The following is a 13,146-nucleotide window of genomic DNA, read 5'->3' on the forward strand; positions in this document are numbered from 1 at the left end:
AGTGGGTTTCTTTCTGCAGAGTCACTGTGACCCTGACCAAACTTGCAGCACACTTTCTATAAAGGTGGCGAATTCGGCTAGCTGGCTGGAACTTTCTTTTCCTCAGCAAGACTGCATCTAGAATCCTAAGTAAAAAGCCATTAAAATGAAATAAATAAATTGGCATTTATTTACACCTCGGATATTTCTACTGTGCCATTGAAAACTCTCCATACCTCAAATAGCTTCATCTGCTGGTTTCTGCACATCACTATTGTACTCAGAAACCTGGGGCTTTTTTTCAATGAAGAACCTGGACTGAGGCTTAGAGTAAGCGAAGAGATTTGTTTAAAAGTTTATTACAGGTGTTCTTCCTTCCAGGATTCTCTGTAAGTCTGGGGCTGGACTTGTCTGTGCCTCTCCCAGCGCATTCTGAAATTCTGGCCTGCATCAAGGAATAAGTCAGCATAGACCTTACACAGTCTAGGGCTGCCATACGTCCTGATTTTCCATGACATGTCCTGGAATTCGCCTCCGAAAATGGCATCCTGGAATATTTATCGGATAAATCTCCGTCAAAGAGGGTTAAATTATGCAGGAAATGCCAAAAAAAAAAGCTCCAAAATTCAAAATTTGTTGTAGCTTCTACTATAAAAAGCTCAACAACTTATGAGGTGTCCTGGTTTGTAGTTTTTTTTAAATATGGCAACCCGTTACATAGGAAAATCAGAAGCTGACTTTATACAGGACAAAGTCAGACCATTAGTCCACCTAGCTCAGTATTGTCTGCAGCAACTTCCCAGGGTTTCAGCTAGGCGTCTACACTAGCTTTACCTGATGTTAAGGAGTGAACTTGTAAGCTTTTGTCTGCTGTTACCACAAAACCTGTAGAGATGGGAAACCTGGTGTAGAAATAACCCGCTATTCACCCTGAGGTCCCAGGGCGGGTTGCAAGTTTGCAGATTTGCTGGAGCTATTTTTTAAAAAGTGGAGGATCCATGAGGATCCGTGTAGATCCGCCTTTAACCCAGACCCCACGTATGCAACCATTTTAAAAATGGTTAGGCACAACTTGCAATTACAAAATGCAACCACGCACATAAAAAAAAACCAGCGTGGGTCCTGGAAACACGCATCTCAAGACCAGGGCAAAGCGATGTGTCTAGTTACGTTATTTTTCTACCCTTCTTTTTGACCAGTCTCCAAATTGTCATGAAATTCAGCTTCCGTAAGAACTTTGCAATTGCACAGGCTTCAAGCCACAGATCTGTGAGGGAAAAAATGGGAGAAAGAACGAATGGGGTGGGGAGCTTTTAAAATATTGGAACTGAAAACAAGACAGAAAGTGTTTTCTAGGTCCTAGAATATCCGACGGCTTCTAACGTGCTGCCTTGAACTGTACTAATCTCGGGAATTTCCAATCTGCTTGAACAGTGTGCGTTTTTGTGGTGAAGTTTTCTCACTTGTTTATGCCATTATTCAGTGTGGTTGGGGTTTATTATGGCTGGGCAAACCAACCGTCCTTGGGCTCGCTCTACGCCTTGGAGGCGAAAAATAAAATAAAATATGTTTGCCATCGGCTTCGGGGGGCGGGGCGCCGGAGAGCGGTTATTTCGGAGCGCGAGAACCTCCGTCCCTTGGCTCCTCCCCTCCCTCGCACCGCGCGCTGCACGTGGCGGGGGCGGAGTTTATAAAATCCGCTGCGGGAGCCGGCGCTCTCCATTCGCCCACCGGCCGCCGCGATGGTGGCGGTCGCGCGGCAGCAGCGGACCGAAGCCGGGCACGCTGTGGCGACAGCCGGCGTCGCCGGCGCCCTGAAAAGCTCGCATTCGAAGCGCAAGCCGGAGGGATGCTTGAAGCCGACGGGACGCGACGAAGGAGCGGGGAAAAGGGACGGCGGCTGTGGAGACGAGAAAGTGAGTGACCGGCCGACAGGTTGCTTCGCGGGGGTCGGCTAACGGCTTCGCGCGGTTTCCCATATATCAGACTTCCGCGCCCCCCTGCGGGCTTCTCTGGCCCTCCTCGGGTCTCCTGCTGGCCCCTCAGCCCGAGCGAAACCTCGGGTTTTCCGTTGAAATCAACGGCGAAGTCGCTCACGATTAGCTAACTTGCGTTGTTATCAGCGGGTCGACGCTTGCACTTCTGGATCCGTCTGGCCCGGAGTCCCGTTTCTAATAGCCGAGGGCAAGAAGGGCTTGAGGGAAAACCGCCCAAGCCCTCCTCACGTTTCTTGTTGCTCAGCAACGGGGTAATGCGCCTGCAAACTGCTCCTGAACCTGGAGGTTCCATTTTACTGCCCGGGCTAAAAGCCGTGGACGCGAGTCCCCTGGCCACGAATTTCGCAGCGCCCTTTTATCTACAGTGGTACCTCGGGTTACTGACGCTTCAGGTTACAGACTCCGCTGACCCAGAAATAGTGCTTCAGGTTAAGAACTTTGCTTCAGGATGAGAACAGAAATCGTGCTCTGGCGGCGCGGCAGCAGTGGGAGGCCCCATTAGCTAAAGTGGTGCTTCAGGTTAAGAACAGTTTCAGGTTAAGAACGGACCTCCGGAACGAATTAAGTACTTAACCCGAGGTACCACTGCAAAAGGGTGCTGCGAAATTCGTGACCACTAACATAGACGGCACCCTTTTACATATATAAAAGGGTGCCGTCTGTGTTAGTGGTTACTTGTATGCCCTTCTGCGGAACCGAATTGGGCACATTTAACTTTGCGCCGTCCGTCCGTGTGAGAGTGGTTCCCCCCCCTCCCCGGTGGATCTGGACCCTGTTCATTTCCCCAATCCCCGCGAAGCCCTCTTGTTTCTCGACATCGCTGGGGTTATAAAGTAAATGCAGTAAATGCACTTCGGTTTTGTTTGGTGGTGTTAAGATTTAGGTTCTTGCTCCAACTCTTGATAGTGGTGAGGAAAATGTTCAACGTGCGCAGCAGGTTTTGGATTTCGTGTCTCTTGTCAGTGGTAGGGCTGGGAATGAAGGAAGAATAAAGGACGGTGCTCCTGAGTATTATTGTGGGAGTTCGCAGTTACAAGTTGTGGAACTTAAGCCTAGTCATCTGTCTCTAGAAAGCAGAAATGCAGTTCTGAAATTGAGAGTTGGAACGTGTGTGTATGTGTGTGGTTGGTCTGTCTGTCTGTGTTTGAAGTGAGAGTAGTTAGTCCAGTTTGCATTTTGGGTCCTTTTAAATAGTATCAATTAAAAAACCCTTCTAGGTACCCATGTTATTAAATTTAGAATAAATGCTTTGCCTTTGGTTCTGAGCACGCACACCATGCCCTCAGTTCACTCAAATTAAAACCTACATGTTGCCCATACATATATGTTGAAATTAGTGGGAGGAATTACCCATTTACCTTGATAAATATATTTAAGGTGATTAAATGATTTTAAGGGCTAACTTAACGTGATGTGTTATTTACACAGTGCACCCCCTGTTTGTTTCTTGTTTTATTGCTGAACTGCTCCCACTACTGTTTGGAAGAGTATGTAGGGCCATCACAATTTACTGAAAATTAAGTTTAAGAGGTTGAAGATCACAGCCTGATTTGCTGTAATGCTGTCCCCTCTGGTAACACTTTGAAAATGATTATTGAGAGCATTCAGATACTCGCTGAAGTTCATAAGGTACCGTATTTTTCGCTCTATAACACGCACTCGACCATAACACGCACGTAGTTTTTAGAGGAGGAAAATCCGTAGGCATGCCACCTGTAGGCATTCCCTCCATAACACGCACAGACATTTCCCCTTACTTTTAGGAGGAAAAAAGTGAGTGTTATGGTGCAAAAAATACAGTAAAAGTGATCACTAGGTGAGCCTATTCCTTACTATGATAGTTTATTCTCTCGTATCCAGCTAGTTACTTTACCTGTGTAAAGCATTTTCAGAAATTTGTTGCTGATTGATATTGTTTTTACTTTTAAAAAAAAAATCTGCTTTATTGGGTTTTCTAAAATTACAATGAAGAAGTGCAAAGTTCCCACTCTGTCCTTGTTCATAAAGGTAAATCAAATAGCTAAAACAGAGTAAGTGCATGACTTAAATGAACCCTGAACATGTTAAGAAGAAAATCCTTTTTAACAATCTGTGGGGTTTCTGAAGTTTGATTGAGTTTTAGATCTTTTTGGAAACTTTTACTTTAAACTAGCATTGTGTTGTGGTCTGTGTTTGTTACCATAATGGACAAATATAGTCTAAAAAGGTTAAAAAACAACTATATTATGACAGTTTGGTTTGATTCATTGTTGATGTAGTGTTTAATTTGCCGTAGAGTTAAGTAACTTCCAATCCAGATTTTTTTTAAAAAAATCTTTCCATGAAAGGAAGTATTGAAAATCCTTTCCAAGAAACGAAAATCTTCCCAAATAATTGGTTGAAAAGGTAATTTTAAGCAACATATCTCTGCTTGGTTTTGGTTTTCATAACTTGCATATTTTAATTGTAATATTTCAAAACTGTCCAGCTACTCCTGAAAGTAAGGGATGGGGGGTAATTAGTGTAGCAAATGGAGGAATAATATTTACCATAATATACCCTTAGTTCAAATATTCTGTAGAAAATGTTATAAAGTTAACAGACACAAAATACACCACTTTTCTTACTAGCATTTTCAAGTGCTGATATTTGGATGTTTTATCTTGCCGCCCAGAAAAGAATTAAAGTACATAAATGAGATTACGTTTAAGAATTCTACACTTTTATAGAATGCTTAGCTTTTAAACTGTGTGATTTGTTAGGGTAATATCATAAGGGAATCTTGTTGTGTCTACATGCTATACCTTTAAATCACATTCAAAACACTCCCCCCCCCCCCGTCCAAGTTCTAGGTATTGTAGTTTGTTAATGGTTGCTTGGAATTGTAACTCTGTGAGGGGTAAACTACAGTGCTGAGAATTCTTTTGAGGGGGAAATGCATTGTAAGTGTGTAGGAAGGTTAATATTAAACTACTGAAAAGTTATTAGGGGCAAAACATAGAATATGTCAACTGTCCTTAATTGCAGCAAAGTGAACACCACATCAAACGAGATTAATAGATTTGCAAAACGCAGCAAAAGTAATTGAATATGTTGTGTAGATAATAAGGCAGACTTACTTCTGCATGGCTTTCAGAAACATGATTCTCCTTACCAGGAGATATGTCAAAAATTGAATTAGTTTCTATTTTCAAGCTACATGGATATGACTATATTTATACATGATCTATGAAATGTGTATCCTGTTTTTAAATCTGATTTTGATTAGATTGTATATTATAGGGAGTATTTTTATATATTCTACTGTATTAACTAGCCATTATAATGCTGTAGCATGTGGTGGAGGAGTGGTACTTGTGAGTTCTCATCTTCAGCATTGTTGTGGCTTATTGAGAAGAGAGCTGAGGTTGGTATCGAGCACATGCACCAGCAGGAACGCTGGGTGAACTCCACTGGTGCATTTGCACCATATTACCACCTTGTTCCTCTCCTCCCAGTAAGCTGCAGACTGGAGGTCAGGACAGTGCTGCCACATCAGCAGCTGCTACTGTGGTAACTCAGTGTGAGGAAATAATTGAACAGAGCAAAAGCATAACAGACATGTCAAAAATATAAAAAGTATGGACACTGTGATTGGCAGTTCTTAAAGAGAAATCAGAATTTTGTTTGCTCTAGCAGGTTTGGTAAGATCGGTACATAGGCAATGGTTTAGTATTGTGCCATGCAATATGGTGTAACTAGTCTGCCTTTTTTATTCTGTATTGAAATGCATATTCTTTCTTCCTAGAAATATAAAAAATAAACTAAGCTTGATTTCAGAAATTCATTACTGTAAAAAACAACTGTTCTGGGATGCCTTGTGCCCAATGTTAATTGCACAGTTCATAGCCCTCTAAACATAAGGGTACATTTTAGGAGAAACTCCCAAACAAACCTCCTTTGTCACAGATCTATAATTTTTTTAATACTCTTCAAAAAGTAGAAAACTTTATTAGTAGTTTCTCAGTACAGTGTGCTAAATCTGACCTTTTAGTATCAAATATCAACATTCTTACAGGTGATCTTAATCTGCATACTCTCAACGATGGTTTTGAATCAGAGTTTAGGAAGATAGCATGTCAAGAAAACTGCAGTGTCCTGGAGGGTGAGAATTAGGGTTTGGCTGGGTGCATGCTGAGAAGCTGAAAAATTCCGGAATTCTCTCTTTGCCTGTATGCTATTAGCTATTGAATGTTCAGGGTTGGGGCTAGAAGCCCTGTAGCACTATGCAGCACAGCAAGAGTTTGGGGGAGGCAGGAGTCCCATTTATTTCTTTAGCACATCTGATCTCCCCCCACCCCATCCTGCCAGCCTGAATAGACATCAGATTGGCCATTCTGGAAACAGAATGATAGACTCCTGGACTGGTACTGTGAAATGATCCAACAAGGTTCTTCATGTTTTCTTGATCTTAGTTTTTTTGTACAGTGGTTCCTCGCAAGACGAAAAGAATCCGTTCTGTGATTCTCTTCGTCTAGCGGTTTTTTCGTCTTGCGAAGCAAGCCCATTGACGGATTAGCGCTATTAGCGGCTTTTAGCGGCTTATCGGATCAGCTGATAAGCGGCTTAGAAAAAGGGGAAAGGAAAAAAACCCCGCAGGAACTCGCAAGACATTTTCGTCTTGCGAAGCAAGCCCATAGGAGATTCGTTTTGCGAAGCACCTCCAAAACGGAAAACTCTCTCGTCTAGCGAGTTTTCCGTCTTGCGAGGCATTCGTCTTGCGGGGCACCACTGTAATGCTCATTGATAGTATGCATCCCACAAATAATCTCTGGGCCACCACAAATCATACACCCACACCTCCAGAAAAACTTTATCTATAAGATCGCATTGAATCTTGGCCAGGGCCACACTGAGCAGAAGGCACTGATAAGTGCATGTACCCAAGCCCTTTACAGTATCTTGCACCAAAAGTATTTGGTCATATGTCAATCAGTGTCATCTCATAGAGGGTGTTTGGGGTTGCCCAAATATTATTTTTTGTAATGGTCATATAACTGTTTTGATTGGAGGAAATTAGTGTTGACCTTGAAAGCTATAGCCATCCAATCATGGATATGCTTGTTTTGGAGGTTCAAGGACAGACTTTGATTGGTTGAGCTGTATTTTGATCTTCCAGAGAAACAAAGAACTAAAACTTGTAACCACAGTAATTCAGTGTGCCCACACACTTTTCTTTACCCTCACCCCCATAGACTGCATGACACTGTGATAAATACTGGTTGTGCAAATTTTCTGCAGTTGTATTGATATTCAAAACGTTACATATTGCTGGAGATGCCTTTGGTGCTAATAGACCTCCATGAATAGTTTATGGTCCCTGGAATACAAGCATCCTTGGAATACAATTTTGTAGAGAATGAAAATAATAATGTTGGAGACTTATATGCCATTGTTTTGGCTGGGAAACATGTACTGTATCTCCCTCTAGTGCCTAGTTCATAAATAACAGCCCACCATAATTCATTCCCTTAGCTCAAGAGTTACTGCTGTAAAAACCACTCAGAACTGCTTCTGAAATACTAATAACAGTATTTGGTTGATTATTTTACCTTATAGAGTTGCATTCAACACCAGTCAAAGTATACCCATTGAAATCAATGGATAAGACTAACCTAAGTTCCTGCCAACCTAGCAGTTTGAAAGCACACCAAGAAAAGTGCAGGTAGATAAACAGGTACCGCTCCGGCAGGAAGGTAAACGGTGTTTCCATGCACTGCTCTGGTTTTGGTGTTTCGTTGCGCCAGAAGCGGCTTAGTCATGTTGGCCACATGACCTGGAAAAACTGACTGTGGACAAACACCAGCTCCCTCGGCCTGTAAAGCAAGATGAGCACCGCAACCCCAGAATCATCTGCGACTGGACTTAACTGTCAGGGGTCCTTTACCTTTTACCTTTTTAGGTTCAGTGGGTCTACTCTGTAGAACTTAGGATACAAACCACAGTTGTGAAATGTGATACTTCAGATAAAAGTGCAAGAATAAAAGCAGTTGCAATTTTTAATGTACTTACATTTAATATGCTTACACATATTTTAAATTTCTACTTGAGTGTCTCATTTAAATATGTTAAATATGTTCTTCAGTGCAAAACAAAAGTAACAACTGATAACGCAATTTAATTGCAGTTACCATAGGCAGTTACTCAGCCTAGTGGTATTGGGGGGGGGAGCCTTAACTTGCCCGCACTGAAATGCATTCTTTTATTATTAAACTTTTGGGGTGGAAACGAGGCATTCTTGCTTCAGAGTTAATAGGGAATTTGAACATCCAGGTGCAGTAGGAATTAAAAACAGAAACGGAATGGGTAATGATGGAAGATATTTAGAGACAATAAAGTAATTGTGTAGAAAGCTACTACTACTACTACGGTTATTGGCATTTTTATCACTTTTCAGTCCACAAGAGTTCCCAGAGTGGTGTACAAATTTCAGTGAGGACACTCCCTGCATTCAGGCTCAAGATTTATGGGACAAAAGAAAAAGATACTGGGAGGAAGTAAGAAAAAGCAAGTTAAAGTTTTAATAACAGTTTCTGCAATTCATTATTGATTCAGGTTGAAGACAAAATAGAAAAGGAATCAAAGATGGAAGTGATACAGAAAAACATAACGTCAAATACAAAGGGTATATTTTTGCCAGATCAAAGTCGTTTGAAAAAATTTACCATCCCTAAAAGAGCTCCTGATAAAGGTACAGTAGACAAATAGCAAAATACTCAATTTTGATCATGTGTTATAGATCTGCCATAATTTAATAAGCAAAGAAACAATGTGATACGTGATAGAAATTGTGTCATTTTCAAACAGTTCATGTCATTGTACTTCAGAAATGTATGCTTTCCCAGGTCAGTTGTATCCTGACAGTTTCTGATGTTTATAATAGGAATTGACACTACCTCTGCCTTTTCGTCTCTCCTCTTCTGAAGAGTTTCCTCATATGGTAGCATCCCTGTCTGAAAGAAGTAAAGTTATTGGTTCCATAGGACAGAGCTTTCTGCCATAGCACCAAGGTTATGGATTGTTATCCCTAAAATGAGTTGCTTGACTTTGTCACTACAGTTCTAGTCAACAAATCCAAACTTTTTTTTTTGTGCCAGGCCCTCAGATTTTAGGTTTAGCTTTTGTCTGTGCTGGATTTATCCTTGTTTTCAACGTTTTTATTCTAGTTCAGCCCATCTTCAGCCTTTTTATTCAATAATACTATTCTGTGAACTCCAACAGAGATGTACCTGCGTTAGCCATTATAATCTTTCAATAAAGATTGATCGAATTATTATTTTTTGTAAATTATTCTGTATCAGATTCAAAATTAAGTCACATTTCCAAAGAGAATCTTAATGGTATACTTGTGTTTAAGCATCCTTGCCAGTTGTGGGAAGTGGCAGATGCTAATACTATTATCATTATTATTAAATTTAAATCCTGCCCTTCCTCCCAAGGAGCCTAGGATGTCAGATTCTTCTGAGTACAGTAGAACCTCTACTTACGACCGGCTCTACTTGGGCCCAATCCAAGTTGTGACCGCAGCAAACTCGGAAGTAAATACTGGGCTTGCCGCGATTCATGCACGTGCGGAAGCGGCTTCTGCCATTTGTGCACACACAGAAGCGGCTGCCGCCATCTGCACATGCGCAGAAGTGTGCTGCCGCTGAATGCACCTGTGCACAACAGCGCTTCTACCAGTGACCTAGATCAATTTACAGACAGACCTCCGGAACTGAGTACGTCTGTAAGTAGAGGTTCCGCTGTCGTTCTTCCTGCAAGGATTCCCACCTTCTGCTTTAAATATTGTCCTCCACTATGATGTGCTACCACTTCCTGAGTAATTGTACGGAGAAAAAGGGCTGCTCCCGTTAGGGATGCACAAACATGCTTCAATCTGTTCCAATATTTATCTGCACTTTCATCTGATATTTTCTCTTCCACTGCAGTTGATTCATTTTGCACAAGTCTATGTTCCGTTTTATCTACTAACGCAGAAACATATGTAGCTTTTATAGAGCACGTAGACATGCATGACTCAACCACCAACAGATATTTACAAATTTGTTACCTCTGTGTATTGCCTTTCAATTTTAATTAATTTCTACAGGGAATGCCCTGTTAGTCTTTTTCAGCAAAACAACAAAGGGCTTAAAAATCAAAGTTAATGAAGTGCCTAATTGACCATCATAATGCTATCCATGGTTGCAAACTTAGTCCCATTGTATTCAGAGGGGCTTACTTCCAGGTAAATGGGGTTAGGATTGCAGCTGCTCTTGCTACCTTGATTTTGCCAGCCCACCACTATAAACGTGCCATCCTATCTCCTTTCCGTCACCCAGGCATCAGCTACATTTCATTTAGTAGTTTAGTTAAAAGTCAAGAAAATCTGAAGGATGAGGGAAAGGAAGATAATTTTAAATTTAATGTCACTTTTAAAGCAGAAAGTTAAGGTGGTCAGTAATGGGTAGTCAGAGCCAGATGATTCTACTTTGACAAAGGGACCTCTTTCCATAGGGAAAGAACAGCATGAAATGATGCATTCAAATGAGTTTGAAAATGTAGCAGATTAAGGCTAAATCCTAACCCCATTTACCTGGCAGTAAGCCTCACTGAAGTTCACTGAGATTTACTTCTGAGTAAATATGGTCATGATTGTAGTCTTGGTTGTAGCAAAAAATAATTATGAGCAAGAAAAGTAAAGAGGCACTTGTATACCTCAATAAATATGCAAAAACTGTATGATGCAAAGCAATTGACTTACATATTTATAACATGTGCATGTTAAAAGGTTAGTTGTCAAGAACAAAGGTGAAAGCTTTCACAGGAAGACTCCTTGCCACAGTTGGGGGTATGCATGAAAAATGGTTTACAAAGGGACATGAACCATCTTAATTCTCTCAATCTCTACTTATATTCTTTCAAATAAAGGTTGACTTAAAGCCTGCAGTCAAATTAGCTTAAATCAGTATGTGAACTTCATCCCATATCCCTGTTTTTGCTCCTTTTTGCTTCCTTAGTTTTGCAAGGTCACAATGCTACCATGACAGTAGAAGCCATAACTAGCATAATTCCTCTGACTAAGCAACCATATTCTTTGAAGTGTTGACCAGCCTTCCTATAAATCCTGTCTGTCTCCCAACCTTCCATAACACCTGTTCTTATGCACTGTGAATTTTCTTCAAAGCTTTCTTTCTGATTACCATTCTTGCCTGAGTCTCCTTTCTCTTCCTTTTCTGTTTATTTTTACCACATAGAGGAGGACGCCATTCCTAATAGGGATGACTCCTACTGGAGAAAGGCAGGGTCTTCAACTTGCAACGTCCTCTCCAGAGGGACAGTTAGGTCTTCATGTCTCTGTGTGTGTAGAGAAATGCTTGCTTGAGTGGTTGTTTTGTGTAGATTTCCCCTTTATCTAGTCCTTCCTTCATCATGTTTGCTAGATCATCTGAGTAAGTTTTTTCATCTGAGTAAGTTTTCCTGGTTGGCTGCCCCCCTTCTTCATTTCTTTATTTTAAAGTTTTGTTCTCGCCCTCCACCCTTCCATCCCACCCTCTCCATCTTGTATCCCACAGATTGGTGGAAACACAGACGTATATTGAGGGGCCAGGAGAGGAAATAGGAACCCCGTGGTTTCTTTATATCCTAGGACCACTTCTCAGTCCTTTCGCTGCCTCTGTGCAAATTTTAATCCAAGCCAAACTGGCAGCTTCCCTTTCCTTACAGAAGCTGGATTGGAAACTCCTTAGTACCTAAGCAGCAGGATGCTTCATGCCACCACACCAGTTCAACCAAGCAGTGTCACGTGTGTCCCTATATAACATAGATGCTACTTTAACTAGCAATGAATTAATTTCCATGACCTAATTTAAGCAAGATTTTCTCTCCTGAGATTTTTTACTAAACCTTGTAACTTGACAGTAATCTCTTTGGGAGATTCTTTTGCCTGTGACCATCACTGTTGCCAAAAATGTTGCTTAGTAATCCCCATGACTGTAATTCTAATAGATTTCTTAAAACTTTTTATTTATTTGTGTTTAGGTTTACTAACGGAGTGTTCCAATAATCAGAGAGACAGTAATGAGATTAAACAACGGCTGATTCAAAGTTGCCTTGACAAAGAATGTAACCTCGAGTCTTTGTGGCAGTTCAATAAGATAAAAATGGTTCACAATAAAGATCTGGAAGAAGAATTCGTCGCAAAGAGGTGAATTGTGCTTATATGAAGAGAAATTAATCCATTTTATTTTATCATATTTGTCTTCCATCCTTTCCATATTTGTCTTCCATCCTTTGTCTTCCATCCAGTGTGGTGTAGTGGTTAAGAGCGGTAGTCACGTAATCTGGGAAACCGGGTTCGAGTCTCCGCTCTTCCACATGCAGCTGCTGGGTGACCTTGGGCCAGTCACACTTCTGTGAAGTCTCTCAGCCCCACTCACCTCACAGAGTGTTTGTTGTGGGGGAGGAAGGGAAAGGAGAATGTTAGCCGCTTTGAGACTCCTGAAGGGGAGTGAAAGGCGGGATATCAAATCCAAACTCTTCTTCTTCTACTCCCAATAAGTTTATATGTGGTGTTTTCTCACTGTATTCTAAAAACAATTACATGAAAAAGAGAGAGAGACTGACTTGCCCAAACCCACGTAGTGAGCCCCTTCATGGCTGGGGTTTGAACCCATGTCTTCTCCATTCCAGATCCAACACGCTTGTCCATTACATGTGCAAAAGCTATAGGAGCCCTAACAGAAAAATCACACACACACACAACTAGCTATCCATAGTCATAATTGAACACAGATGCTGAAGTTTAGTTCTGGTTTCTCCTAGTCCCATGGGCTTAGGCAATTCCTTCTCCAGTCCTGATCCATACACATTGGACTGCGTGATGTGACTCTCTAGGCCACCTGCCTTCCCTTTTGTTTCACCCCCCGCATCCTGAACCACATATGCTAAGCTCCATTCTGCAGGAAATACATGCCCATTCATCCTGAATCATCCACCTCCTTGAAACTCACATGGTTCAATGGGTTGTAATAACAAGATTAACAGTATTACATTTTTTCAGTTTTAGAGATAGGCAGCAGCTTTACTCACCAGACCAGACTTTCTTGGATATAAAACAATCCGTGGCATGTAGAAGAGCCATCATACTAAAACAGCCAATTACAATGTA

The 13,146-nt window shown here is 41.4% G+C and overlaps 1 protein-coding gene and 1 long non-coding RNA gene across 3 annotated transcripts in view; one reads left to right on the forward strand and one right to left on the reverse strand.

Annotated features, from left to right (window-relative positions):
* Nucleotides 1–151: 151 nt before the first annotated feature.
* LOC310696521 lies at nucleotides 152–1,595 on the reverse strand. Its single transcript, XR_014520604.1, has 2 exons — nucleotides 1,443–1,595; nucleotides 152–527 (listed from the first exon to the last, which is right to left on the reverse strand). It is a non-coding gene; the product is annotated as an uncharacterized lncRNA (long non-coding RNA).
* Nucleotides 1,596–1,684: 89 nt separating this feature from the next.
* The window catches only part of TEX15 (testis expressed 15, meiosis and synapsis associated), a 32,040-nt gene continuing 20,578 nt past the window's right edge, over nucleotides 1,685–13,146 (forward strand). For both annotated transcript variants that reach the window (XM_083481612.1, XM_083481613.1), the window contains exons 1-3: nucleotides 1,685–1,895; nucleotides 8,550–8,685; nucleotides 12,018–12,183. In XM_083481612.1, coding sequence (XP_083337738.1) covers nucleotides 1,722–1,895; nucleotides 8,550–8,685; nucleotides 12,018–12,183 — 476 coding nt within the window. In that variant the 5' untranslated portion in view covers nucleotides 1,685–1,721. The remainder of the gene's footprint in view (nucleotides 1,896–8,549; nucleotides 8,686–12,017; nucleotides 12,184–13,146) is intronic.

The sequence above is a fragment of the Podarcis liolepis genome (assembly GCF_965112155.1).
Source record: "Podarcis liolepis genome assembly, chromosome: 17".
NCBI classification, from domain to species: domain Eukaryota; kingdom Metazoa; phylum Chordata; class Lepidosauria; order Squamata; family Lacertidae; genus Podarcis; species Podarcis liolepis.